Source organism: Amphiura filiformis, chromosome 5 (genome assembly GCF_039555335.1).
Source record: "Amphiura filiformis chromosome 5, Afil_fr2py, whole genome shotgun sequence".
NCBI classification, from domain to species: Eukaryota; Metazoa; Echinodermata; class Ophiuroidea; order Amphilepidida; family Amphiuridae; genus Amphiura; species Amphiura filiformis.
In genome coordinates, this window is record NC_092632.1 from 766,831 (window position 1) to 793,528 (window position 26,698).

Below are 26,698 nucleotides of genomic sequence, written 5' to 3' on the forward strand. Positions count from 1 at the left end.
AATACAAAACATGTTGTTATGTATTGGACTATTCCAGTTGAAATCCATACACCCCATATGAAAGACATCCTACTCTCCCACATAGGGGGTGTATATTTTAAATGGAGTCACATTTGCCTGTGTGGGAGGTTAAGGTTGTGTCTTCAATAGGAGGTGTATGGAATTCACCTGGAATATATCAATATGAAAGATTTGAATCCAACCAGTGTTTACCATCAAAATAGATGATGTGATGTCATGTGGTATAATCACACCAATTGAAAAGTTAGAAACTATGGATCAGATGTGCATATTATTGTATTTCACTAACTGGAATACATTTTATATGCAGTAGTCAGTATGTGTAAATGTAGTCAGCGTTTAATTGAACAGAACAGAACAGAAAAGATGCAAATGTTTATTTGTCATGTGAAAACTAATACTATTATATACTTGTATATATATATATTTATATAGTATCTTGACTATTGGTGCTTTTAACAACTTCTTCTTATATGTTAACCTCTATCTTAACCCATCTTTTTCCAAATGAAACTCTTCACTGGGCTGTGTGTTATACATATAGGCAAGGATAATACCACATTGCCTCGCTCAATGTCACTGGGGGCGTCCCAGTTTCAGTCGGATGCGCTCGCCAACAACCAGCTGAATCAGAACAACCGTAGTGCGAGCGCCCCCAATCTGGGCCAGTCAGGTAGATTTGTGGTTGAATGAGTCAATTACTGTGTTCGATGTGTGGAATTTGTTAGTAGAATACTGCATGACATAAATGAATGTGCTATATCGTGTCTGTATTGTCAATTAATATCACTGATTTAACCAAAGAGATATCATACTGTTTGTATCCTATTACAGTATCCAACCAAATTAGTATCCTGACTGCATTTCAAGTCACAATTAACCTTTTCAAAGCAGTGATAAATTTCACACTAATATAAATTGCTCAATTGATTTTACTATACTTTTTTATTCAAATACCTCCAATCCCCCTCCTTATGAGTAAGAGGATGGAAACAAGGCTCATGGAAGAACGGAGGATTCCATATTTGTTCCATTACCCGCCCATGCCCCTATAAGTGCCCATAACTATGTTATATCTACCTGCCTACCAGTCAGCATTGTGCATTTCTGCACCTGCTGCTTGACGTAGGAAAAACGTCCACATTTCAGTCCTTGGTAGCAACTTCAGCTTCTTCCACAGATCACCTGGTGCCAAGTCTAACTTATGTTATGCAAAACTTATTTTAAAGACTAATTACAGATGGAAATATAAATCCATTAAAGAAGAAAAAATAAAACAACAAACAAATTAGTGATCTCATCAAATGAAAATCTGTGATGTAATCATTTCTCATTTATAACCATCCACCACAAAATTGGCTGTAATGTCAGCAGAGCATGTTTTGAAATTTTGAACCTCTCAAAAAACAACAGAAAACAAAGGATTTCCCAACTGATTTTTACTACCTTGCAAACAAACAACAGATACATGTAATATATTAATGTAAGGTTTATTCTAAGGAAAAGTGACAATGCCAACATTACATCCTATTTGTGGTGGACGGTCACATTTGTAGATGATTTGTTATGTTAACATGCCTGCTATTGACTACTGTATTTCTTTGAATGCTTGAATTATGTCACATATGTCACAGTGGGCTATTCCAGTTGAATTCCATACACCCCGTTAAAAGTATGGATTTCAAATGGAATAGTCCAATTTACTTGTAGCTGCACTTAAAAGATGCAAATTTATAAAAAGGAGAAAATATATTGGACATCTTTACATCAAGTAGCACGCACAAGTTCTCCAACACCAGCTGTTACTTCCCAAGCAAATAAAATGCATGCTTTCACATGTATGTGACTTTGTGTATCATGTTTGTTTTTCAAATTGAGGATGCTAGCTCTAGAAGGGTGTTAAGTCACATTGAGTACATTTTGAGATAAATGATAAATAATTGATAAATGGCAAAGAAGATAAAAGATAAATGGCCAAGAAAGTTGATTTTCATGACTTTACCTCTTTTAGAACTAGCATCCTCAATAATAAGCTCGTCGACCCATACTAGCAGTGGGTGCAAGGGACAGAGTAATTGCTAGTCATCAATCGTAGCTAGTGACTGTTGCTAGAAAGGTTACTTTAAGTCAACCTATTGCGATTTGATGCAGGGGCCTGCTAGCGACTTCAGGTGGATTCGTCAAGTGTTTACAATTCAAAATATGTATAATTTTATACACTTTAGATCAACAATTTAGCAGTTATGAGGCCAAAAAGTTTGCATAATTCCAGGGTTAAGACCAACCATAAGATGCATTGAATGACTTATAATGCATTGTAAATGTTATTAGAATCTACCCCAGCTCTGTCAATTTGTTTTACATGTAATTTAGAACAAGAAAAAGAGAGCTGACAACCAATAGGGACAATAACTACCAGTGTGCCATACAGGTTTGCAGGCTAGAGATTCAATGCAGTATCATAACTGGTCATGATCTGAAGTTTGGCAGTGATTAGTTATAAATGGTATAAATTTGCATGGAATTAATTGTGCAGTTTTCGGAACAATTATACCAAATCATATAAAAAGGCTTATAGACAGTGATATATTTACTAGGGTGACTGATCAAATATCGTTTTTTTTTTCTTCAGTAGAGCAGAAACCAAGTTAGAAAGCTATAATATTTGGCCCAAAAATGTGAATTACTTGATAAATCAAATTGCATTCCATAAGAAAATTAAACTATAAGTTCAAATTTCACAGAATCTTGTGAGATTGGTTAATGATTAGACCCTGGTTGAGATCCTCACATCAGCTATTTCATACATATTCCTAGGTCACTGTGAGTTATATTTAGCTTCACACAAAAAGTGCATTGGTGAGGTGATTGATTCCAAGTGTTAATATTGGGCTATTCCAGTTGAAATCCATATTCCCCCTATAGAAGACATGAACTTAATCTTCCACACAGGGAGTGTGAATTTCATATGGGGTTGCCTGAATAAGTGACTCCATTTGAAATCTACACCCCCTGTACAGGAGATTAAGGTCATGTATTGCATAGGGGATGTATGGATTTTAACTGGAATATCATATATTAGATGCCTGTAAGAACAACCAAGCTTTTAAGGAGAGTTCAGATCGTATTGATTTTATCTCAACTAGTGAATTTCAAACAGTTTCTAGTTGGGAAAAGATTGAGTATTTTCTACTGGAGAAGGTGTAAGTAGTAAGGCAAAGGTGTAAGGCAGAATGGAGAGAAAGCGTTCCCGGGATCAAAGCGCTCAACCCATCTCCGCCCATCCTAAGTATTGGGCAGTAGCAGCAAGTATGACCGAATTGCCTACACCCGATCATCCCAGCAAACACAAAACATTTTCAAAAACATTTGCAAAAGGTTTAAAAAAATTGCCAGAAAACAATAAAAAATGATACTAATTTTTTGTTTTTGTTTTTATTATCCTCTACCATGTGATAGACGACAGGCAGGTCCAATATTTTGAGTCATCCAGCCATGGCATGTCACCGTCTTTTAGAAATAAAAATTAGTTTTCCCCTTCCCTATCCTAGCTATCCCAGCTTATTTCATCGCAAAATGATGATACCAGAGTGTAACAGAGATTGGTATTGTAGAATTTGCTGTGATGTACTAATTTATTAAGACTAAATATTGCAAACATAAACATGTGAAGGAATGAAAGGGGGAAGCAAAGGCCAAAAACGAGGCGCTTTGTAAAAGCAACTCACAGTGATTCCTTTAAATAATAAATGTGTTTGTGCATGGTGATATTTTAAGAATATCCTGAGTGATTTGATGTGTCACAACCAAGGAGATTAGAATCAAAGAGTACCAACTTAAGATTGTAATGCTATGTTAAATCCTCCATATTGGTTTGTTACTCATCAGGAAGCAACAACAATTTGTGTCTTTGTTTGCTCTTGCAGTGCTTAGCGCTCATTTTTGGCAAACACTTTACACAGAATAGACAAACGACCACACACTTTTAATCCAGTTTTGCCATGTGTATAGTGCAATAATCCGGTGATACACAGTGATGCCTTAGGCGCACAATTGGGCTACTTGGCGATCACTTGCCGCTACTCAACAAAGCATGCCGCTACTTGTCTAAAATTGGGCTACTTTTGCCAGTCTCAGGCCGCGGCAGTAATTTGATGTATTTTCCTTTCAATTTAGCCGATTTCTAAAGGTTTTGAGTCTTTGAAGCTCCAAATTGAAATTACAATGGATTTTGTGACCATTTATTGATCGGTCAGTAACTTCCCAGTAAGTACTAGAAGTTTTAAAGTCAAGTGTTTTTCCGCCCAATTGGGTGTTTTGCGTTCTAAATTCGGGTAAATCCGCCCAAATATATTGGGCCTTTTTGGAAGCTTACAAAATTGGGCTACTTGAGAATCCTTTACCGCGGCCTGGCGAGTCAATGCGCCACGCCTTGACGCTGAAAAGTTTTGGCAACACTGGTGATACACTATTTTGCCCTCCAAGTGACCTGCAGACATGGTGTAGTTGGTACTCTTTGGGTCTACCTCATTGGTCAACAATTTTCCATGCACGGAATCAATTATGAAAATTGCATGCAAACATTTTTCTCACTATGATGTTCATATTGAAATAAGGCATTGTCATATCTACTCATGTTTGTTACAGTGTAAATCGGCGCATCTTTTGAATCTGGTCTGCCACTCTGTCATACACCCTCTGATTATGTTGTGGCAGATACAGAAACCTGTTACATTTTCAAAAGCTCTCATGTGCCTGTAATTACTGTGTGTGTTATCCTTCAATTGTTCAACTTATTACTGTTTTATGTCATGACCTAGACACATAATGTACTGTTTTCCATTAATGCTTGATTTGAATTTTATACAGAAGTTTTTGTTTTTCACTCATTATATTCACATGCATCAGTTATATTTACAGCTATATACGTTATGTTTGTTAGATATCAGATTGAAATGTTCATATCGGGGTTCATGACAAGAAAGCTCCATCTGTAATAGCTGCCAGGTGTCTTATCAAGTGCTCAATATGCGTAATTTAACATTGTGGCAGCTATCATATTGAAATAGCTGCCCTTTGTTACTTGTGTTCTTATCAAGTGCTCAATATGCCTAATTTAACATTGTGGCAGCTATCATATTGAAATAGCTGCCCTTTGTTACTTGGGTTCTTATCAAGTGTTCAATATGCCTAATTTAACATTGTGGCAGCTATCATATTGAAATAGCTGCCCTTTGTTACTTGGGTTCTTATCAAGTGCTCAATATGCCTAATTTAACATTGTGGCAGCTATCATATTGAAATAGCTGCCCTTTGTTACTTGTGTTCTTATCAAGTGCTCAATATGCCTAATTTAACATTGTGGCAGCTATCATATTGAAATAGCTGCCCTTTGTTACTTGGGTTCTTATCAAGTGTTCAATATGCCTAATTTAACATTGTGGCAGCTATCATATTGAAATAGCTGCCCTTTGTTACTTGGGTTCTTATCAAGTGCTCAACATGCCTAATTTAACATTGTGGCAGCTATCATATTGAAATAGCTGCCCTTTGTTACTTGGGTTCTTATCAAGTGCTCAATATGCCTAATTTAACATTGTGGCAGCTATCATATTGAAATAGCTGCCCTTTGTTACTTGGGTTCTTATCAAGTGCTCAATATGCCTAATTTAACATTGTGGCAGCTATCATATTGAAATAGCTGCCCTTTGTTACTTGGGTTCTTATCAAGTGCTCAATATGCCTAATTTAACATTGTGGCAGCTATCATATTGAAATAGCTGCCCTTTGTTACTTGGGTTCTTATCAAGTGCTCAATATGCCTAATTTAACATTGTGGCAGCTATCATATTGAAATAGCTGCCCTTTGTTACTTGGGTTCTTATCAAGTGCTCAATATGCCTAATTTAACATTGTGGCAGCTATCATATTGAAATAGCTGCCCTTTGTTACTTGGGTTCTTATCAAGTGCTCAATATGCCTAATTTAACATTGTGGCAGCTATCATATTGAAATAGCTGCCCTTTGTTACTTGGGTTCTTATCAAGTGCTCAATATGCCTAATTTAACATTGTGGCAGCTATCATATTGAAATAGCTGCCCTTTGTTACTTGGGTTCTTATCAAGTGCTCAATATGCCTAATTTAACATTGTGGCAGCTATCATATTGAAATAGCTGCCCTTTGTTACTTGGGTTCTTATCAAGTGCTCAATATGCCTAATTTAACATTGTGGCAGCTATCATATTGAAATAGCTGCCCTTTGTTACTTGGGTTCTTATCAAGTGCTCAATATGCCTAATTTAACATTGTGGCAGCTATCATATTGAAATAGCTGCCCTTTGTTACTTGGGTTCTTATCAAGTGCTCAATATGCCTAATTTAACATTGTGGCAGCTATCATATTGAAATAGCTGCCTTTTTGTTACTCTTATCAAGTGCTCAATATGCCTAATTTAACATTGTGGCAGCTATCATATTGAAATAGCTGCCCTTTGTTATTATCAAGTGCTCAATAGCTGCCCTTGGCAGCTATTATTGAAATAGCTGCCCTTTGTTCTTATCAAGTGCTCAATATGCCTAATTTAACATTGTGGCAGCTATCATATTGAAATAGCTGCCCTTTGTTACTTGGGTTCTTATCAAGTGCTCAATATGCCTAATTTAACATTGTGGCAGCTATCATATTGAAATAGCTGCCCTTTGTTACTTGGGTTCTTATCAAGTGCTCAATATGCCTAATTTAACATTGTGGCAGCTATCATATTGAAATAGCTGCCCTTTGTTACTTGGGTTCTTATCAAGTGCTCAATATGCCTAATTTAACATTGTGGCAGCTATCATATTGAAATAGCTGCCCTTTGTTACTTGGGTTCTTATCAAGTGCTCAACATGCCTAATTTAACATTGTGGCAGCTATCATATTGAAATAGCTGCCCTTTGTTACTTGTTTTCTTATCAAGTGCTCAATATGCCTAATTTAACATTGTGGCAGCTATCATATTGAAATAGCTGCCCTTTGTTACTTGGGTTCTTATCAAGTGCTCAATATGCCTAATTTAACATTGTGGCAGCTATCATATTGAAATAGCTGCCCTTTGTTACTTGGGTTCTTATCAAGTGCTCAATATGCCTAATTTAACATTGTGGCAGCTATCATATTGAAATAGCTGCCCTTTGTTACTTGGGTTCTTATCATGCTTATCAAGTGCATAGCATGCCTAATTTAACACCTGGCAGCTACTACAAATGGGTCATTCTCACCCTGAACCCTCGATAGAATACATTAAGAAGCTTGGAACTTGCATATTGCACCAGGATCTCAAACATGACAATCTCAAAGACAAAGTTCCTTCACGCCAATATACTTCTACACTCATAAAATGACCTTTGGTTGGGTACAAAACTCATACTCTGCAACATGAGGTGAAATTTTGAGCTTTGCTTGTTAATTGGGCTTGTTAATTGGAGGTTATAGACCTTTGCCCTTTGGAATGAGAATGTGATGAATATCAGATAACTATAAAGCATCCCAATAAGCTGTGAAGGGCTGTGTAAATTCGACGAGGGCAAGTAGATTGCTTACTTAAAACAAGGCATGTCCTCTAAACTATGATAGAGTCCCACCTCTTTCTGTCCTGCATTAATGTCTTAACTTTGAGAACATTAAGATAGGTCAGGACAGGTCTCCTCAGCTTCTTTTTTCAGTGAAGTAGCTTGGATACCAACTCTTCATTTCTTCAGCAGTGGCCAGCAAATTGGATACTTCTTGAAGGATCTAATTTGCTGGCTACTGCTCAAGAATTGATACCCAAGTAGCTATGATGGCAAAAAATGGCTTAGATAATGTTGCCCTCTAGGCTAGTTATAATACAAAGGGATGATTATCTGGTGTATGCTCATCACTTCAGGAATCACAGCGACACATTTCAAGTCAGGTATACATATACTGGACAATAATCATGTCAGAAGAGTGAATACAATTCCTTCTGTAATGCAATCAAGTAAAATGAGTAGTATTTAAACAAATTGAGTTTTAGTTAAACTAAAAGTTATCATATTTTACTCATTTGTTGTTGTTGTTATTTCATTGTTTTCAGTAATATAAGATACTATCTTAGGAATGTAGGCTCCAATTTTGACTAGATTTTATTTACAAAATTGTCCCCTAGTAAATGTACTAGAATAATAAATTGAAATGTACACATTAATTTTGTGGCCCCGCAAAATAATCGTTTTACTCAATTGCACCATGCAGTCTCTTGTAATTATGTGTAACTCATAATTCTTGAGTGTACTTTTTGCACACATGCATGGCATATTATGTGATGTTGATAGGAATGTATAAAATAGCATCTTACTTGCATACTGCACAACATTTTTCTATAGGGGGAAAAGTATTAAATACTTAATTCCACACAGTTATCTATATAGACTACTACCTTAATTATGCACATCACTCTTAGCATGTCAGATACCACTGATACACAGATATATTTTACCTGCAAATTTTCTCATTTGTTTTCATTATTTTTTGTAAATGTGTGTCTTATTACAGAGGACATTGAGCCAGCAGAGTTGGAAGAAGTCAAACAACAAAAGGTATTGCTGTCTTTTGCTTTTTTGCCTGCTTAGATGTGGTAAATGTCTTAACCCTAATTGCCCCAAGGTTGTTTGCTCTGGGTGGGATTCGAACCGGAGACCCCTCGCATGCCAAGCACTAGGTCGGCGATATTTAGCTACTGGTATTCCACTGGCGTGGCCAATAAAAGTGTGCCTATATATCACTAAGCATGATTGTGTTATCACATCACATGGGATGCACGTACGCCCAGTGCATATATCAAATATTATTTTGAAGAACCTGGTAATGTTACGGTTAATTAAGCCTATAATGAGTTTCAATAGTGGTCAATTAACCCTAACGCCCCAAGTGCTTTTTGGCGACTGGAAGGGAAAGGAAGGAAGGAATAAAGAGAGAAAATAAAGAAGTTATTTGCTCTGGGTGGGATTTGAACCGGAGACCCCTCGCATGCCAAGCAGTAGGTCGGTGATACTTAGCCACTGGTATTCCGCTGGCATGGCCAATGAAAGTGTGTCTATATATCACTTAGGGTGATTGTGTTATCACATCATGTGGGATGCACACACGCCCAGTGCATAGAGCAAGTAGTACCTGGTAGTGTTAGGGTTAAAGGATTTTTTGCCTTTGTCTTTGAACATGTGAGAGTATGCTTAATGCAACCTGATTCTAGATCAAGCGTACTTCCTTGAATACAACTAAAGAGAATGTGTAGACCTTTCAACTTAATCACCTTCAGCCCTACTGACTATTCTTCCCATATGTCTAATTGGCTCAATACATAATATCGTCTACTGAGTAACACTTTTTATTTCATGATAGTCAAATGGAAAATAATGCTTCAAATCAAGATAAAGTAATAAGAGCCATAGAGTACATGATGCAACCATTAAAACGTAATGAATCAATTTTATATCACAGAAATATATCAAGCTGAAGAAACGATTAGATGGGGAGCTGGAGAAGCTAATCAAGAAACAAGAGAAGAAACAAAGTAAATTAAAGAAGACCCATGAAAAGGAATGCAGTAAATACCAATCCCAGCAGAATAAGGCCAAGAAAGAGGTCACCAAGAAACATGTCAAACTAGAGAAGAAAGCAGGCAAATCAAAGAACATGTGAGTACAGGGATAGGGTAGAATAAAGCTAAGAAAGAGGTCACCAAGAAACATGTCAAACTAGAGAAGAAAGCAGGCAAATCAAAGAACATGTGAGTACAGGCATAGGAATTGGGAAATTCCAGTTGAAATCCATACACCATCATGGAAGAGATACCCTTAAACTTCCATTCACAGGGAGTGTGAATTTGAAATGGGGTTATCTGAATGAGTGATGCCATTTGAAATTCACACTCCCTCTGTGGAGGATTAATGCCACAAGGGGTGTATGGATTTCAACTAGCATATGTCTTTTACACGCCCTCACTTGACAGCGGCAACATGATGGTGACCCAACACAAGTAAATCAGGCTGATGTTAGCAAAGATTTTATTATCATCTTATTCTACATGAATCAAGGAACATTAACACCAACAACATTTGATACCATACTCAACTTTTTTCTTTATCAGTAATTGAGTAATTCGTCGGGTGCATCACATACTGGTCTATCTTGAATTTTTGACTTTTCTGAGAAAATTGGTATATAGTTCTTTTTTACGAAGCTCTTCTAATTCAACAAATTACAGACCTCAATTTTTCCTAAATAATTAGTTATAAAATATTAAATTTGAACTATGTATGATTTTTACAAAATACGGTTTTCACATACTGATCTATCTTGAAAAAACACGCATTTATAGAAAATCTCAATTGAAAATCTGCGTATTAAGTTTACCTTTCTATAATTTAATTAGATTATGGATTTTCATGAATGTGGTTTTAAATTAAAGCATATACTTAACAGATTTATTTAAGTGGAATCTTTAATTATATTTACGTATGCAATATTGCTTAAAACTACACGTAAGTTGTAGTTCTGTATGTGAAATAGTTAATTTCCCGATATCGTATTTAAAGTGCATTACATACATAGACCAGTATGTGATGCGTCTAAAGTCACGTCACCGTTCGCGAACTCGAGATAGCCCACAAGATAGACCAGTATGTGATGCACTTTAATACGATATAGGGAAATTAACTATTTCACATACAGAACTACAACTTTAGTGTAGTTTTAACCAATATTGCATACGTAAATATAATTCAAGATTCCACTTAAATAAATCTTTTAAGTATATGATTTAATTTAAGACCACTATCATGAAAATCCATAGTCTTATTAAATAATAGAAAAGTAAACTTAATATGAAGATTTTCAATTGCGATTTTCTCGAAATGCGTGTTTTTTGAGATAGACCAGTATGTGATGCGTCCGACGAATTGAGTAATTAAAATTTCTTGCGCACTGCTAAACCAAATACAAAAATCAAGTTACGACCAATTTAAAGATTGAATTTGCTAACAAGTCAATGGTAAAAATTATAAAACAAGGGCAGCAAGATACAAAAATACCAAATTATTGGTCTGATAAATTAGATATCTTATTGGGTTCTGACTTCCAAACTATGGCAACAACTAATGTTTTATGTTTTTTATATCTGACAGGAATGCTGAAGAATTGAAAAGACTTAATGCCGAAGAATTAGAATCACTGAGCAAAGAGCATGAAAGTGAGGTATGTATATCACTACAAAAGATTTCAGCATTTAGTGTTCATGTTATGAGTTATTTCCATGTGGGTAATGTAGAATACATGGTATGTAACTTTACTTGATGGGAAGTCAGGAATAATGTTCATATATATTTGGTTGAAATTACATTCAGTGTGAAGAAAAAGGCACGACAAACAAAAGATGATTTCTTGCATACTTTCTAATCTGAGCCATGTAATTTGAATACTCAATTCTGTTAGATGTTTTACCTGTGGGAGGAAAAACATCATAACTGACCAAATACTTTTCAGGATAAGTTGACTACACCAAAACAGGAGAAATTCCCAAGTTAGTTGTATGGGAAAGTACAGTTGCAAAGTGTATTCTACCATTATGCCATTCCAGTTAAAATCCATACACCCTCTATGGAAGACATGACCTTAATCTTCCACACAGGGAGTGTGGCTACCTGAATGGGAATAGCTCAGTTTAAGCGGTTTATAAAGCATGGATGCATATGGTATTTGTAATTACTACAGTGGGTTATTTTGAGCAGTAATCATGTAAAGAGGTATAATCTTAGTTGTGGACCAAAATACGGGACAAAACCATTTGTTTCCTTGTAACTATTGAATCTCTATATTATCATGAAGTTGATTGAAAGAAAAACATACTAATCCCCATTTGAGTCCATGACTGAATAAGCCTTTGTGAATAATGACTGTTTTTGTGCATTAGTGTTTAGATAGTAGTGATCCCTCAATCATATAATATGTACATTTTGTACCTTGCTGTTTATAATAGAAATCATATGCAAAGGTGCAATAAATGAGACCTTCATATGGCTCTAACTAGTGACATATTGTATATGATATCTATGAAATAGTTTTAATAATAAATACCCCCACTTTCCTTACCTTGCACACTAAATCTTGTGATTGTAGTATAGTGAACGACTTACATCGGTTTTAACACAGTAAATGGTTTGGGTTTATGAGGCCTAAAAAAAAAAAAAAAGTGTTGAATTAACCCTGAAAACTTAACTATATTGTTTTTTTGAAATTCTCTCAAAATCAACCTGTTTCTGCTATTTCTATTTTCTTTTTTATTTATCATTTTATGAATAGTGTATGTATCCAGCAACATAGCAGGTTGCCTTATCCATCTTGCAGCCATTGTCATATATTTCTTGGGATGTATCTTTTCTCTTTATACACTAGAAATTTCACTCTCCAGGTTCCTTTTCTCAGGTATGGCATATAATTGAGCTTTAAACCCATGGCAAATAGGAATATATATATATATATATATATATTCTACAATTGACACAAACTTCATTAATATAAAATGCCGCACAGGTCCTTCCACATCACTTCTTTGTTTCTGCTATATTCTTAATGTTCATGCTCTCAGGTATCTAAATATGTTGCACTGAATGTGTTTTCAGTCGTAATATTTCTCCATGCAAGGGGAAGCTATTTTTCTTTTACATTCTGTTGTTCTTTTTTGCATGCATGTTATTGTACATTATGCACCTTTGTTTTGCCCACCTGTATGTCTGCATGTGTTGATGTATAAAGACGTCATCGTCTAGTAGTGAAGACACCAAAGATTGTGGGGATGAAGCTGACCTTGCTAATCTGACACCAGAGCAGGTAATGCATGCTTATTCTTGCTAACCTCTGTTGCATGCTTGCACATGCCTATTACTTACTTACTTACTTACTTGGGTTTGCTTGTTGAAACTGACTTGCAGAAGAGACTATTGTTACAATATAGTTGATTAAACATATTTGTGTTCACATAATTATGAAATAAATTAAGTTTCAGCAAAGTATTCATTTTAAAATGTTGTTTTTGACTTGTTAAAAAGGAATGTATTCTTCAATCACTTCTATTGTGGTATAGTGTTGCAGGGAGCATGTTCCCCAGAAGTGAATATTTAAAAATTCTTTGTGGTACTTACATTTTTATGGGTATTTGTACCAACAGTCTCTTAACCTCTTGTGGTGTATATCTTAATTTTAACATAACATTTGTGTTAATTTAACTGTTTCATAAAAGCAAAGTAATTTCACTTATTGTGGAATTTTCATTTCTTCAGCACTCACAGGTTGCGGGCACTTGACTTTTTTGCCGGAGTCAGATCACATGATCTGGAGGTTAATACCACAGTGATAATGAACAGTTGAAGTGTTTCCAATCCAATATGCAACAAAAGAAATTATAATAATATGTACACTTGTAAAGCGTGCAGATCCGCAACAAATGCTTGTGGCGCATAATTGTCTTTGTTTGGCTATATCTGAATATCAATATATCCAACTTGCGACTGATCTTGCTTGATCACAACACCTATTTGCCTGCAAGGAAAACCATGTTTGAAAATGCAGTATAGTTTCAAAATTAAGACTTGTGTAATATACATGTAGTCTTATTAGAGAATAAAGGTATTGTTTTTAGCTGCTGGAGTGCATCTATCGTCTCATATAACACAGGCGACATCATTATTTTAAGTAAAACAACGAGGCGAAGCCGAAATGTTTTACGCCAAAAATAATGATGTCGCCCGTGTTATATGAGACGATAGATGCACGACAGCTGACTAAAAACAATACCTTTATTCTCATTCTTAAACACTTCAATTCAAATAAAAATATCATACAAATTTTAATCAAATTAAATCCTACATTTTTCAAGGAATTACCTAGGGCTTAAAATCAATCAGTCCCGTTGTTGCTGTGCGCCTCCAATTGGTCCAAATAGCGAGTACACGTATCGCGTCGACTCGCACGCGCTGACCCGTGTGATATCGTGTCATATCACACAGGTAAAGCTGGGTAAGAACCAATAAGATTGCAGGAACGTTCTCAAGTGTTTAAGAATAGGTGATAACAGTGAAGGATATGTTACAAATATTTGGTCGAGATATCATCTGATCAAGTTGTATACAAGCAGTATCAGAATTTTCCTCTGTCAATTGTTTTGATTAAAAACTTGGAATTTACTTGATATGCCAACTTATGTCTTGTGACCCTCACAAGTAGAATGCATGTGGAAATGGGCTAATTCAGTTGAAATCCATACACCTCGTATGGAAGACATGACCTTAATCTAACATACAGGAATTTCAAATGGGGTTACCTGAATGGGTGTCTCTGTTTGAAATCTACACCCGTAGTGTGAGAGATTAAGGGCATGTCTTCCATAGGGGTGTATGGATTTCAACTGGAATTGCCCAACCTACTCTAGAAGTGCTTGCAGTGCAAAAGCTTAAAATATGCTATTATAAAAACAACCAGTACATAACAAATCAATTATTAGCATTATTAAACTGAATTTATCATGAACTAAATACCTATATGCAAGACCATTACTTGATCATTGTAATGCATGAATATTAATTTGATTAATATTCAGCATGAAAAATAACAAATCAAAATTAACTTTTCAGTTATGCAAATACATATAACTGCAGAAAAATAGTAATGATGACAATAATAATAATACATGAGGATTCATTGGGTACAGCATGTGGCTCTGAGCCTCAAAGCTTCCTTATATATCACAGATTGCTGAATATTGCAGAAGGTAAGCTTAAATTTATGTGATGGTGCATTTCATGTGATGTTATTTGTAATCTTTTGTAGATTGAAGAAAAACAGAAGTCGCAAGAAGATGCATTAATTGAGATGTATAAACGACACTATGAAGAGGAGAAAGAAATGAAGAAGGAACACATGGAACTACTGTATGCACAACTTATGGAATTAATGGAGGCCGTTCATGATAAACAACTTAAGAAACTTGATGTTCAACACAAGAAGTAAGAAGCATATCTGTGATATTTAAATATTTTATTTGTTTATTTATTACACTTTATCACTGGTATATACAATAATTATAATATAACATGTGCAACATGAATATTCAAAAGTTCATACAAAAAAAAGGAAGTATAGATACAATTTTGCACCAGTGAATGACAAGGACTAACAGCACCTCTAGGACAGTCCCACCAAAGATCAAAACAATGAGGACACCCCTCCCCCTCCCAAAAAATGTGGAAAAAAAACCCCTACACAAGCCTACAACCAGAACACTGGCAACATGTAACCCAAGAGCATGTGTTGTAAGGATCAAAACTCTCCTCTAGTTTGTTGTTGTACCACTCAGAGAGCTGGCTCTTAAAAGAGGACATGTTGACAGTAGATCTAATTGTGAGAGGAAGTTGATTCCACAGGGTAACGATACGGTTGAAAAACAACATATATATACAAAGATTTGCCCTGTTTTCCTATGAATAATGTAGTAGACCAATGCTGCCATGTTTACATGCGGCAAAAGAGCACACACCTGTCGCTTACCATGATGCAAGATATAAGACCACTCTAATGAATCAAAATCAACAAATTAATTCTAGCAAACACAATTCATCTTTGCATCCCAATTAATTTTGATCAAGTTTCCCACAGCAAATTAATATGGTTATTTTGAATAAGGCATGTAGTGGAAATAATGGAAGAAAAACAACATGTGTGTTCCAACAAATTTGATTGCTGTTTGCATCATCAAGAACATTATTGAGGTGATGCCAGTAGGAGGGTGGGGGAGTGTGAGGCACCCCCCCAAAAAGTGTAGATGCCCCTTTGTTACCTCCAGTCAGAGCCATAAATCACTGAAAGTTCCACTATTCTGGCAAAATTACAAATTGCAGGCAACAGATTAATTTTCTGGATTTCGCAAATAAAAACAGAGCAAAATGTAATAAAAATTGCTCCAAGATAAAATGTGTGCATCATGCAGGAAACAAACCTTTTTTAGCCTAAGTGTATGGATTATAAACACACACTGTATATAAACTTTGCTAAGTCTAAAATAATAATGCCTGTTCATTTACTAGGCAAGAGATGCAGATGAAGAAGGACCTCGACCAGCAGAACTTAGATGAACTCAAGAATCTAAACAAGAGGAAAGCAGATAAGAATGAAATAGCCAGGTAAGCTCCAGTGGGATGATCCATGTGTAAACAAAGATGTATTTCTACCTCTGAATTCTCAGATGGCACCCCATTTTTCATCAGCAATAATGAACCATTTAAAAATTCTGAGGTAGTAATTTATTTCTTGTGTTTCGTATCGCAAGTTAAATTTAAATCATAAATTACCAAGACAGATGAACTTTCATAAATATTTGCATATTTGTTGTCTATGAATGTACACTACCAGATTTCTACTCTTGCCAACCTGGAGGTACATAGGTACTCTAGAGTACCCACAGAGGTACTCTTGAGTATCAGTGAAGTAGCTGTGCATCCGTGTACCTTGAGGGCAGCAGTAATAAGAATCTGGTTGTGTAAGGTACTAAGTAAAGAAATGTGTGATTTATTGCAGATTAAAGAGAGAAGCACAAAAGAAACACATTGAAAGATCTGTTGAAGCACGCAAAGGGGTAAGTGAATTTGCTACCAATTAACTAAACACTTCAATTTGTTTTATCAAAATCCTTCATATTTAGTGGAAACTTCAAAAACAATCCTATACCATTTTCCACACTGATGTGGCAGTGATGTCAGTGCATATTTCTTTGGACAAAGCTTCAAATCGCTGGCATACACACACACGCTTAAAGATGCCACATGGGTGTGTGTGTGAAACCAGTGCCTCAGCATGTTGATGTCACTGCCTCAGCCGAGTGACAAATGGTTTACATAGCCTATTGCAGTTGAAATCCTTATACCCCTATGAAAGACATGACCTTTTTTGCACCCAGGGAGTGTGAATGGGTCAATTAGAATCAAGCCAGTGAAATATGAACCTACATCATAAACAGGAGTTGAAACAAAGTATAGCTACAGTGCCATCATTACATATGTTGTTACACAAGTATTGGAATTAACTATATTTGATGTTGTTTTGCAGCTTGAAGAGGTTCAACAGAAGAAGAGGGAGGAGTTGGAAACAAAGATGCGGGAATTACAGGAAGTGGTAACAAATGAAGAAGAAGATGTAAGTCTCTTGGTTAAAGGCAATATCAGCCATTTTCAAAATCAGGAAATCAAAAAAATCATCAAATATCCGTTTTTGTAATAACCTTAATATTAAGGATTAAAGGAGTAATATTTTGTGATTCTAGCATCTCCTTTTATGACACGTCTCAGTAGATATCCACACAAAAAGCTAATTGTCAAAATTTCAGTTGATTCTGATTTTGAGGTTTGCGAATTATGTATGATTATGTGTATTACACTGCTCCATAGTCCACTGTATTGTAATTTTGTTCTGTTAACAGAACAATAAATACAAATTTAATGCTTTTTTGCCAAACTAATGAATCGGAAATAAATTTCTTACACATGAACATTATGTAGCTAGAGGCTTCCGGTGGTATAAAAATCTCAACTTTTTTGAAAAAAGTGGGGGATGGGGCTGTGATCATGAAATGCCCTTTAAATGGATCTAAGAAATAACTCCATTTTGTGTATTATAGTTTGTCTCGTCTCAAGTTGAGAGTAACTCCATGTTGGATTTCGCTGTGGCAGTTTTGAATCAGTGCATTCATGCGGTTGTGTTGCCAGCGTACAGACATATTGCCCTTTTACATGTGTGTATATGCCCTGCAGGATTAGGTTAGCGTATGCGATTCATATCTGCCGCTGTAAAATCGAGATGACACAGACTACAGTTGGTTTGTGTTGATTTTGCTAGAAACAAATCAGCTAATTGTTAATTTTTGTTTTGTTTTAAGGAAATTGGAAAACTTGATGATGAATATGGTGAAAAATGTGACCAACTCATGAAGGAGAGAAAATTTAGCAAAACCAACGGTCAATTATCCAAGAATGGACCAACTCGTGAACCTGCAACAGAACGAAGGCAACTTGAAACACTAGCGGAAGAAGATGGAGGCAGTCCTGCTAAAAATGGAAAAAGTGGCCATTCTAAAAATGGCAAAAATGGGATCTCTAAACAGAATGGTAACGGTAAACATGTAGAGGTTGAAGTTAATGAATAAGCAGAAACCATGGCAACCATGCTTATTTGACATTCTATTGTAAGATACTGAACTTGTAAATAATGAGGATGGTTACAAGAAGCTGGCTTTCAATGTATGGTGACTGTAGGATTTGACAGCTTTGGGGCTCTGCAAACTTGCATCTCAGAGGGCTCAGTGCCACACTGCCTCATCTCCAGGACTTCCCTTGGGTAATGTTGTGTATAAATGCTCATGAATAATATTACCCAGGGCAGCTAATGGAGACAAGACAGTGATGCACTGTGGTCTCAGTGTAGCAGGTGCATGAGGTATATACAAGATTGAAATGATGAAAACATACAAATATAGTCCACAGCATTGAAATTGTTATGTTTTTCAAGAAAGGGACAAATATTATCTATTTAGGCCTATATAATTAGAGAAAAAAAATGTTTGATGTCAGAAATAGTTTTTTAACAAAGGGCACTTATGTATGACTTTATATCATTGTATATAGATAGTTTGACATGTATCACGCACTGCCTTAATCAGTATTTGTATATTAATGAGATATGTGTCATTGAATTTTTTATTAATGTTCATACATAGGTTTTAACAAATCCTAAATCAGAATTCCTAACACTTCAAAATCGCCAAATGGGCTATTTCAGTTGAAATCCATTCATCCCCAATGGAAGACATGATGTTACTCTCCCACACAGGGGGTGTAGATTTCAAATGGAGTTGCCTGTTCAGGTAACCCCATTTAAAATTCACACTCCCTGTGTGTAAGATTAAGATCATGTCTTCTATAGAGGGTGTATGGATTTCAACTGGAATAGTCTAGTGTTCATTCTCTGGAGGTTGGATATGTTCCAACAGGAGCTGTTGGGGGAGATCATGTTGCCTAAGAAGTGTGTGAGTTTATATTTTAATTTTTTTAAAGACACATTCCTCTGAATGAAATGGTAATAGATTTTATGACGACTTTAGAATACGTTTAACAGGTGTGGATTGTAAAATAGGCTATTTTAAATTAAACCCATACACCCCCTATGGAAGACATGATCTGAATCTTCCAAACAGGTGTGTGAATTTCAAATGGGGTTACCTTAATGGGTGACTCCTTTTCAGATCTACACCCCCTGTGTGGGAGCCCATGGCTTCCATAGGGGGTATATTGATTTCAACTGGAATAGCTTTTAATATCCTGTGGCTCCAATCACTGTGATCATTATGTAATCAGCTAATGGTATATCCTTCATGTCACTGCTTACTGCAAAATGGGAAGCAGTTATAAGTATATGAACAAGTTGTAGAGATGGACATATCAGGTGACATACTTGATACAGTGACAGAATTAATTCTTTAGTTTATTTTTATTACAACTTGAATTCCAAAACTACAAAATGTCTATTGACCTTTTCTTCAAACACAGTACTGAATACAAAATAAAGTATCTGAAAGTTTCAGCTGAAATAAGCCTGTTTCGAAGAAATGGGGGTGTCGCTAATTTTTCCATCTGTTGGACTCTTTAGTAAAAATACCTTTGTGTGCACAATGTAGTATGGCTAAAGCCATGAAGGATACACCAAGCATTCACAATTCCATGTGTGACTAAGAACAGAACAGTACTAGATTATTATGAAAACACATTTTTGTACTGCTTGTGGGATTACTAAAAATATGTTTTACAAAATTTCCATAAATGTTTTAAATATACATTCCACATTTCATATTGATTTTTAGATAACTTGATATTTGAATCTTTCTTTATAATTTTAGTAGTACTGATTGGACTCATTTTTAACATAATCTTTCGCCAACTTTTTAAGAAACTAAGAGTTGTTTGTGTATATTATATACTGAAAGAAGAATGTGTTAACATTAAGTATGGGGAGTTGACTGGTTCATCAGAAATAATAGTTGATAATACCTTGTATGTGTGGTGAAGAGATAGAAGCTCAAAGTAATTGGTCTTTGGTGTTTTATTTACGAAAGGGATGTCAATAACTATGTTACATATTTGAAGTCTTAATGCTAAAATACCTGCCATAAACCCAGTAGCTTATGCAAAATTTTGCTTCTGGGAGTGAAATTTTGCTTATATTTTTCCAGTCCTGAATGCCAGTTTGCAAGATATTTCTAAATTTCAGGCAATTCCACTTGGTTTATCCCGTACAAAAATCAGGTTTGTTTTTTTCTCAAGCATTCTAGGACTTTTGACCACATGGATTGATATCTCTGTCAGGGTTTATTATACAGTGATACCTTGTTCAAACTTTATTACCAAGGCCTTAGTTGGTGTTAACAGGAATATGTGTTATCGGGTCATTATAATGTATATATGCTTGGCCTTGGGACTTGAAAAACATCTTTTGTTACCAGAAATTTTGTGTTACCAAGTTACCACTCTAGCTGCTTGGCTTGCTAGAAAATATTTATTTGCCGATGCGTATGTGAGAAACTGTTAGATTTTGCCATTAATTGGTGTATTAATGACACACTCAGTCAGGAGGATGCATGTTCTATTGATTGTACTCTTTGGTAGCAAACAAGAGATGAGTAGGCACCTGCCACTTCACTTAGCTACAATGGAATATTCCAGTTGAAATCCATACACCCCCTATGGAAGACATGACCTAAATTGTGTATATTTCAAATGTGACTACTGAATGGATGACCCCATTTGAAATCTACACCCTTGTGTGGGAGATTAAGGTCGTGTCTTCCATAGGGAGTGTATAGATTTCAACTAGAATAAACCAACGCTAGCCCTAACAGTTAATCCATAGAGAAATGCCAACTCTGTCTAACTACCTGCACTCTATTTCTTACCTTTTGGGCAAAATTTGTAATCTGCAAAATGCAAAATTTTTTCCATGACAGAACTACTCTTTGTGTTTCAACAATTCAGTAATTATTCTGATCCTATAATATTGTGTTCTAATGTACTAGATGAAGGCACTATGAGTGTGTGATATATATGTGCCCATATCACATTACAAATACACCTTGCATACTTTTGAAATGTGGGAATTATATGAATTTGTCAGAAATAAATTGATGTTGGGAACTCTTGTATATGATATCATCATATTTTTTATTAATTTGTTTTTCAACTTTTTGAAAAGATTTAGCAGAGCACTTTAGATTTGAATTGTTTGATTAATTCCTTGGTTAAATTAGGCTATTCCAGATGAAGTCCATATACCCCCTATGGAAGACATGACCTGAATCTTCCACACAAAGTGTGGGAGAGATTATGGTTATGTCTTCCATAGGGGTATATGGATTTCAACTGGAATAGTCCATTGTAGTGTAGCGGACTGAAGGGTTTATCAAGATCCTTTTGTGCCTTATGATATTTGTATGAACAAAAAAATGGTACCAACATATTTGTAAATTAACCCTTCAAATAAGTGCCATTAAGTTTTTGTTGAGATCAAATAACATTATATGACATGGATTATTAGGATCCTTTTCAATTAAAGTTAATTTTTTATTACATCCGTGGTTGAGGTACGCACTGGTGATCGGCGATCGAGTAGAAGTGGTGAGGCCTCCTCCCCTTATACGTATCGACTACCAATACTTTCTTGTTGTCAAGACTGTTGATCAGCCAACCTGTGTGTTTACGCTCGTGTACGCGATACGCACAGCTCCAAGCACACAAGATATTTTACAGAAGATATTTTATATTAATATAGTGACCCGAAAGTGACAGTGTTAAATTTAGAACATTTCTAATAGATTTTATCTTGTTGATATGTTTTGAATAGGGTATTTGCTACAAATAATGTTCAATCTGCGTACTTGGTGATACATATCAAAACATATTGTGTGCATTAGTTTCAAATGTCTTACCTTGATTGAGCATAGCATATTTCAATGTTTAAAATAAAGTATGTGTTGAATTGAAAGGGAAATTCCTACTTCAGTCACATGGCTTATCACATTATATATGTTATGATAACATGCTGCAGCTCCACACATGGTACATTTTTGTCATTGATGTATAGATTAACATGTCTTTGAATTTGGTTTTCTGACACTAGCTTCATTCAGATACAAATATAGAAGTGTGGGGTCTTTGGGTAGTTAGGTTTCTGTTTTATGGTACTTAAAATGGATTTTGAAAAGCTTATTTTATTGTTTCAATGCAACTATTATTGTACATATTACTAATGTATATTTGTTTTTCAGTAAATTTTATGATGATGCTTAGTTGCTATGCATCTGATTATTTTCAAGAGAGGACAGTTTCAAAGGCTGTTGACAGTGAGGTTTATCAAATGACAGAAACATTTTCAAAGACAACCATCAGCAAAATACCTGTATTTGGTACATAGCATATCTTAATTCAGACTATTCTAGTCATCTTAACCCCCCTAACTGTAAAACTCAGTCCTAACCTTATCCTTTTCATACCAATTCCCTAACCACAACCATGACCCAATTATTAACATCACAGACTATAACCCTGGCCTTGGCGAAAAATTAATTGATTATCCTTTGTACAATACATTAAAGGGTTTCTTTGTAATTTTAATCTTTTTAAATTCAGTTCAATTCAATTCAATTTTAATTTAATCTTTGTTTGTTCTTTCTTGACATCTCCCTCAGCAAGGGGCTGATTTTGGTGATTTTAATCTTTTAGAGAACATTCATGGTTTTTAGAAATGGAAGCTTGCTTCACAAGTTGAGAAAATGCAGTACTTTTACAAATGATGCATAAAACCAAATTTGACACCACTTTGCACTTCCATCTCTGTAAATTAAACTGATCCTGTCGGATCAAAGGTGGCAATTATGAAATTGAAATACAGACAAAAATAGGAGCAAAAAACAATGAAATACATAAGAAAATGGAATGTTATAAAAGCTGATACTTGACTACTAATTATGCTATATATGTTAGGATGTCAGCAATAGCACGCTTGATTACTATGCAAATTGTTCATTATAATAAACTCAATTTCCATAACAGCCTCCTTTGTATTGGTTGGATCGTGTCACATGATAATAGGTTTGGTAGTCAATTATATGTCGCATATTCTAATATGACAGGTTATAAAGAGATTAATGTGACAAAACCAAGCGAAAAACTTTCTGCTGACAGTTTTGTTTCATCAGTGTACCAGACTTTTTCAAAGTTATGACAACACAGTAATGGCAAGAAGTGATGTCACTTCTGGTTGTGATGTCAGAATTAGTTGCAGTTTCCAGCAGTGGATCACTGATGTAACTAGGCACAAACAGTTTTCGCTTGCTTATTGTCAAATTTACTTTTTTTTATTAGTGAAACAAACCTTATGAATTGGATTATGAGGTTGTAGACCTGAAAATGGACATCAAGAAATCTTGAGGTCTGTTTTCATCTACAACATCGCACTGTAATGTCACATATCGCATTGCAATGTATTATACACGTTAAATTACAGTAACCTCAAGGTTACCATGTTGATAACGGTTCCTTGAAGAGCCATATTGTTAATATATTTGTATTTAATATCAAATAAAGAAACTGAACCTTAAACTTGCTGAGATTTGATGAGATAAAATGTATATAATTGAAGTGGAAAACGGTGGTAAGAGTTTATTTTGTTAATGTTTTGTAAATGTATGTATACATAAAAAGACAAATCAAATTTTATGATAATTATTTTAAAAAGGATTTTATGAAAATTGTTTTTTAAAGGAACTGGATGGTTGTTTTTGGAAGCAACTAGTTGTAAACGGACTTGTTTTTGTCTTTTAAAACATTGGGTCATTCCATTTAAAATTCACACTACCCCGGTAGAATATTTTGGAAATATCTTCCACAGAGGGAGTATGTTTTTCTAATGGAATTGGCTAGGGTTAATTAATTTGAAACCCATACTCCCCTGTAATTGGATTTACCTATATCTTCCACAACTTGAGTGAGTTTTTCAAATGGAAGTTACCTAATGTGTTTTCTATTTGAAACCCATACTTCCTCTGTGGACAATTTAGCTAAATCTCCCACAGGAGAAGACTTAGCTAAATTGTCCACAAGGGGAGTGTGGATTTCATATCCCATAGTATCTTCCTTGTCTTCTACACATGAAAACTGTAGCATCACTCCAGAATATTATATACTCCTATTTTTGTATGTCATAGTTTTACAATGATTATCATGTATAATTACTATATTAAAGCAATGGGTGGGTGTAGGTAGGTATGAGACTAGAGTGTGGATATGTGTGAGGGTGCTTGTTCAATCAATATGTTACATGTCATTGTTGGATGTTTTTTTAGTCAAGTAATACTAGATTACTCTTAAATACAAATTTGATGCTTATACATTCTCTGTTTAACCAATTGCCTTAAAGAATGAAAGAGTTGCGATGCAAAATGATATAATGCCATTATCCTGTGACTAGCTACCTGCTGTACAAACTTGACAGCACTGACTGAGTACAAACTTATCCTGTTGTATATCCCATGCACAGTGAATACAGGAGTATCAATTGCATGCAGAACACAATAACCACTAATATCCCAATTGACTTTTATCACTTTGCATCTGGACTCTTTGTACATTAGGCCTTGTGTTTGAACATTATTATTCTTTGATGCAACTTTATTAGGGATGTGGTAATTTGCCTTTTGGTAGTAGTGTATTTAGGCAGGAAGCTAGTTAACAGCTCTTTACCAGGCCCTTATCAAAGAGACCTGCTACATCCCCTCCAATCAGGAGGGGGTGCCCCTATTATAGACCTGCTGAATGCAATAGTAGTTAGTGATATTTTAGAGGAATCATTGTTGTTAAGGTCTTTTGTTTCAATAAAGGTGCAACATAGACAAATATATAGTCTTAGAGCAACCTTTGACAATAGGTTATCAGTGTCACCTAGCAATGTATGTTACCCTGTTCCTTCAATATACCCAGGCCTTTCATCAGATTGGGGTAACAAGTGTTTGGTTGTTATCAACTGACCAATCCAATTTTAAAAACCAGGGGAAAAGTTTCAAAATGTTCTCAAATTCCAGAAAAGTTGACTTTTTCCAACTTCTAAAACAAGTTTGAAACAAGTGTGAATGACTGACTGACCGGCAGACCCTACCTAACCTTGGGATATTTCTTTTGCCCCCTTCGTTAACAGTGTTCGAAATATGCCTCAAAAAGTTACAGGCCATCCGGGCTTGACCTTAAAAAGTTACCGGCCAGCCGGGTCGGCAACTAGATGCCAGTCAGAAAAGTTACCGGCCAGGCCGAAAAGTTACAGGCCAATGGCCGGCTGACCGGCCCTATTTCGAACGCTGTTCGTTAAACCTTAACAATTTAAAGCTTAAATACACTACTTATAGGTTTAGTGCCATTATGCTTTCTCATTACTAAGTTCATTCAAAATATATTTATGTTCTGCATCAGAAATAATACTAACAAAATACCCAGGAATACCAATTTTGATACAAATTGCGTATGAAATTCTTATTTTCTTATTAATAATAAATGTAATACAATATGTGCCTATAACCATGATGTTTAATACAAAAGTACTTGTTTGGTATATTAGAGCCATTAGTACTCCATTGTTAAGTTGTATTATAATGCTATTACTGTGTGTATGACTTGATGTATCACATAATCTATATTGTTCACAATAAAACCCCTTCATTGAATAAAGTATCTGTGTGTGGGGGTGTGTGTGTGTGTGTCTGCTTTGTTGGTTATTCCATTTGTCCCCCTCTTTTAGGAAGATTTGCAATCAATTCAACAACATATTATTGCAGACCAACCATTATCATCCATACAAATAAGAAAAATGTGCAGGATTTTGGAATTCCAATCAAAATTGAATAATTAATTTAGGCCAAATTGTGCACAATTCAAATGAAATTTAACATAAAACTACCAAAATAGCTACAAAAGCAATAACTGCTTTGAGGTATCTGCTCATGTTCTAATCCTTGGCCATAAATTATACACAACATGCCTACTTTGTCAAGCAACCAACATAGAGCTACAATGTATGATCTTTTTTAATAAATATGGTTATTGTTGTGGATCGACCAAAGGCCAAGAACACCAAATAAATAAAAGTTAACTTAATGTGAATTGTCAATGAAAAGTATAGTATTATTGGACAATGTTCTTCATATAAACATGAATCTTCTTGATTTTGGTTGTAAAGTTTTGTTGCGTTCAATACTCTGGACGACTGATGTATAATATCCTATTTCCAACTGGTGCAGGGAAGTTCACTGTTGACTTGAAAATATATGTGACGTGTCATGTCAAAAAGAGACACTTTTGGGCAGGATCGTAAATGGAGAAATAGCCAAATATCTGCCCGTGTGTGATTTTTTCACAATTTGGGTTTGTTGCGAATTTGTGGTGTTATTAATGTTTAAAATATTGTCTGATAGTTTCAGACCGGAATATAACTGGCATCTTGTATTTTTTGAGACATTTTACAAGGTAATTCCTACTCTCAACAT

General features: G+C 35.2%; 1 protein-coding gene across 1 annotated transcript in view; it reads left to right on the forward strand.

The window, feature by feature from the left end:
* The window catches only part of LOC140152429 (1-phosphatidylinositol 4,5-bisphosphate phosphodiesterase beta-1-like), a 195,778-nt gene extending 170,511 nt beyond the window's left edge, over nucleotides 1-25,267 (forward strand). The window contains 10 exon segments of the mRNA XM_072174737.1: nucleotides 566-694; nucleotides 8,578-8,621; nucleotides 9,523-9,719; nucleotides 11,208-11,277; nucleotides 12,835-12,909; nucleotides 14,905-15,080; nucleotides 16,158-16,253; nucleotides 16,648-16,705; nucleotides 17,176-17,262; nucleotides 18,002-25,267. Coding sequence (XP_072030838.1) covers nucleotides 566-694; nucleotides 8,578-8,621; nucleotides 9,523-9,719; nucleotides 11,208-11,277; nucleotides 12,835-12,909; nucleotides 14,905-15,080; nucleotides 16,158-16,253; nucleotides 16,648-16,705; nucleotides 17,176-17,262; nucleotides 18,002-18,268 — 1,199 coding nt within the window. The 3' untranslated portion in view covers nucleotides 18,269-25,267.
* Nucleotides 25,268-26,698: the final 1,431 nt, after the last annotated feature.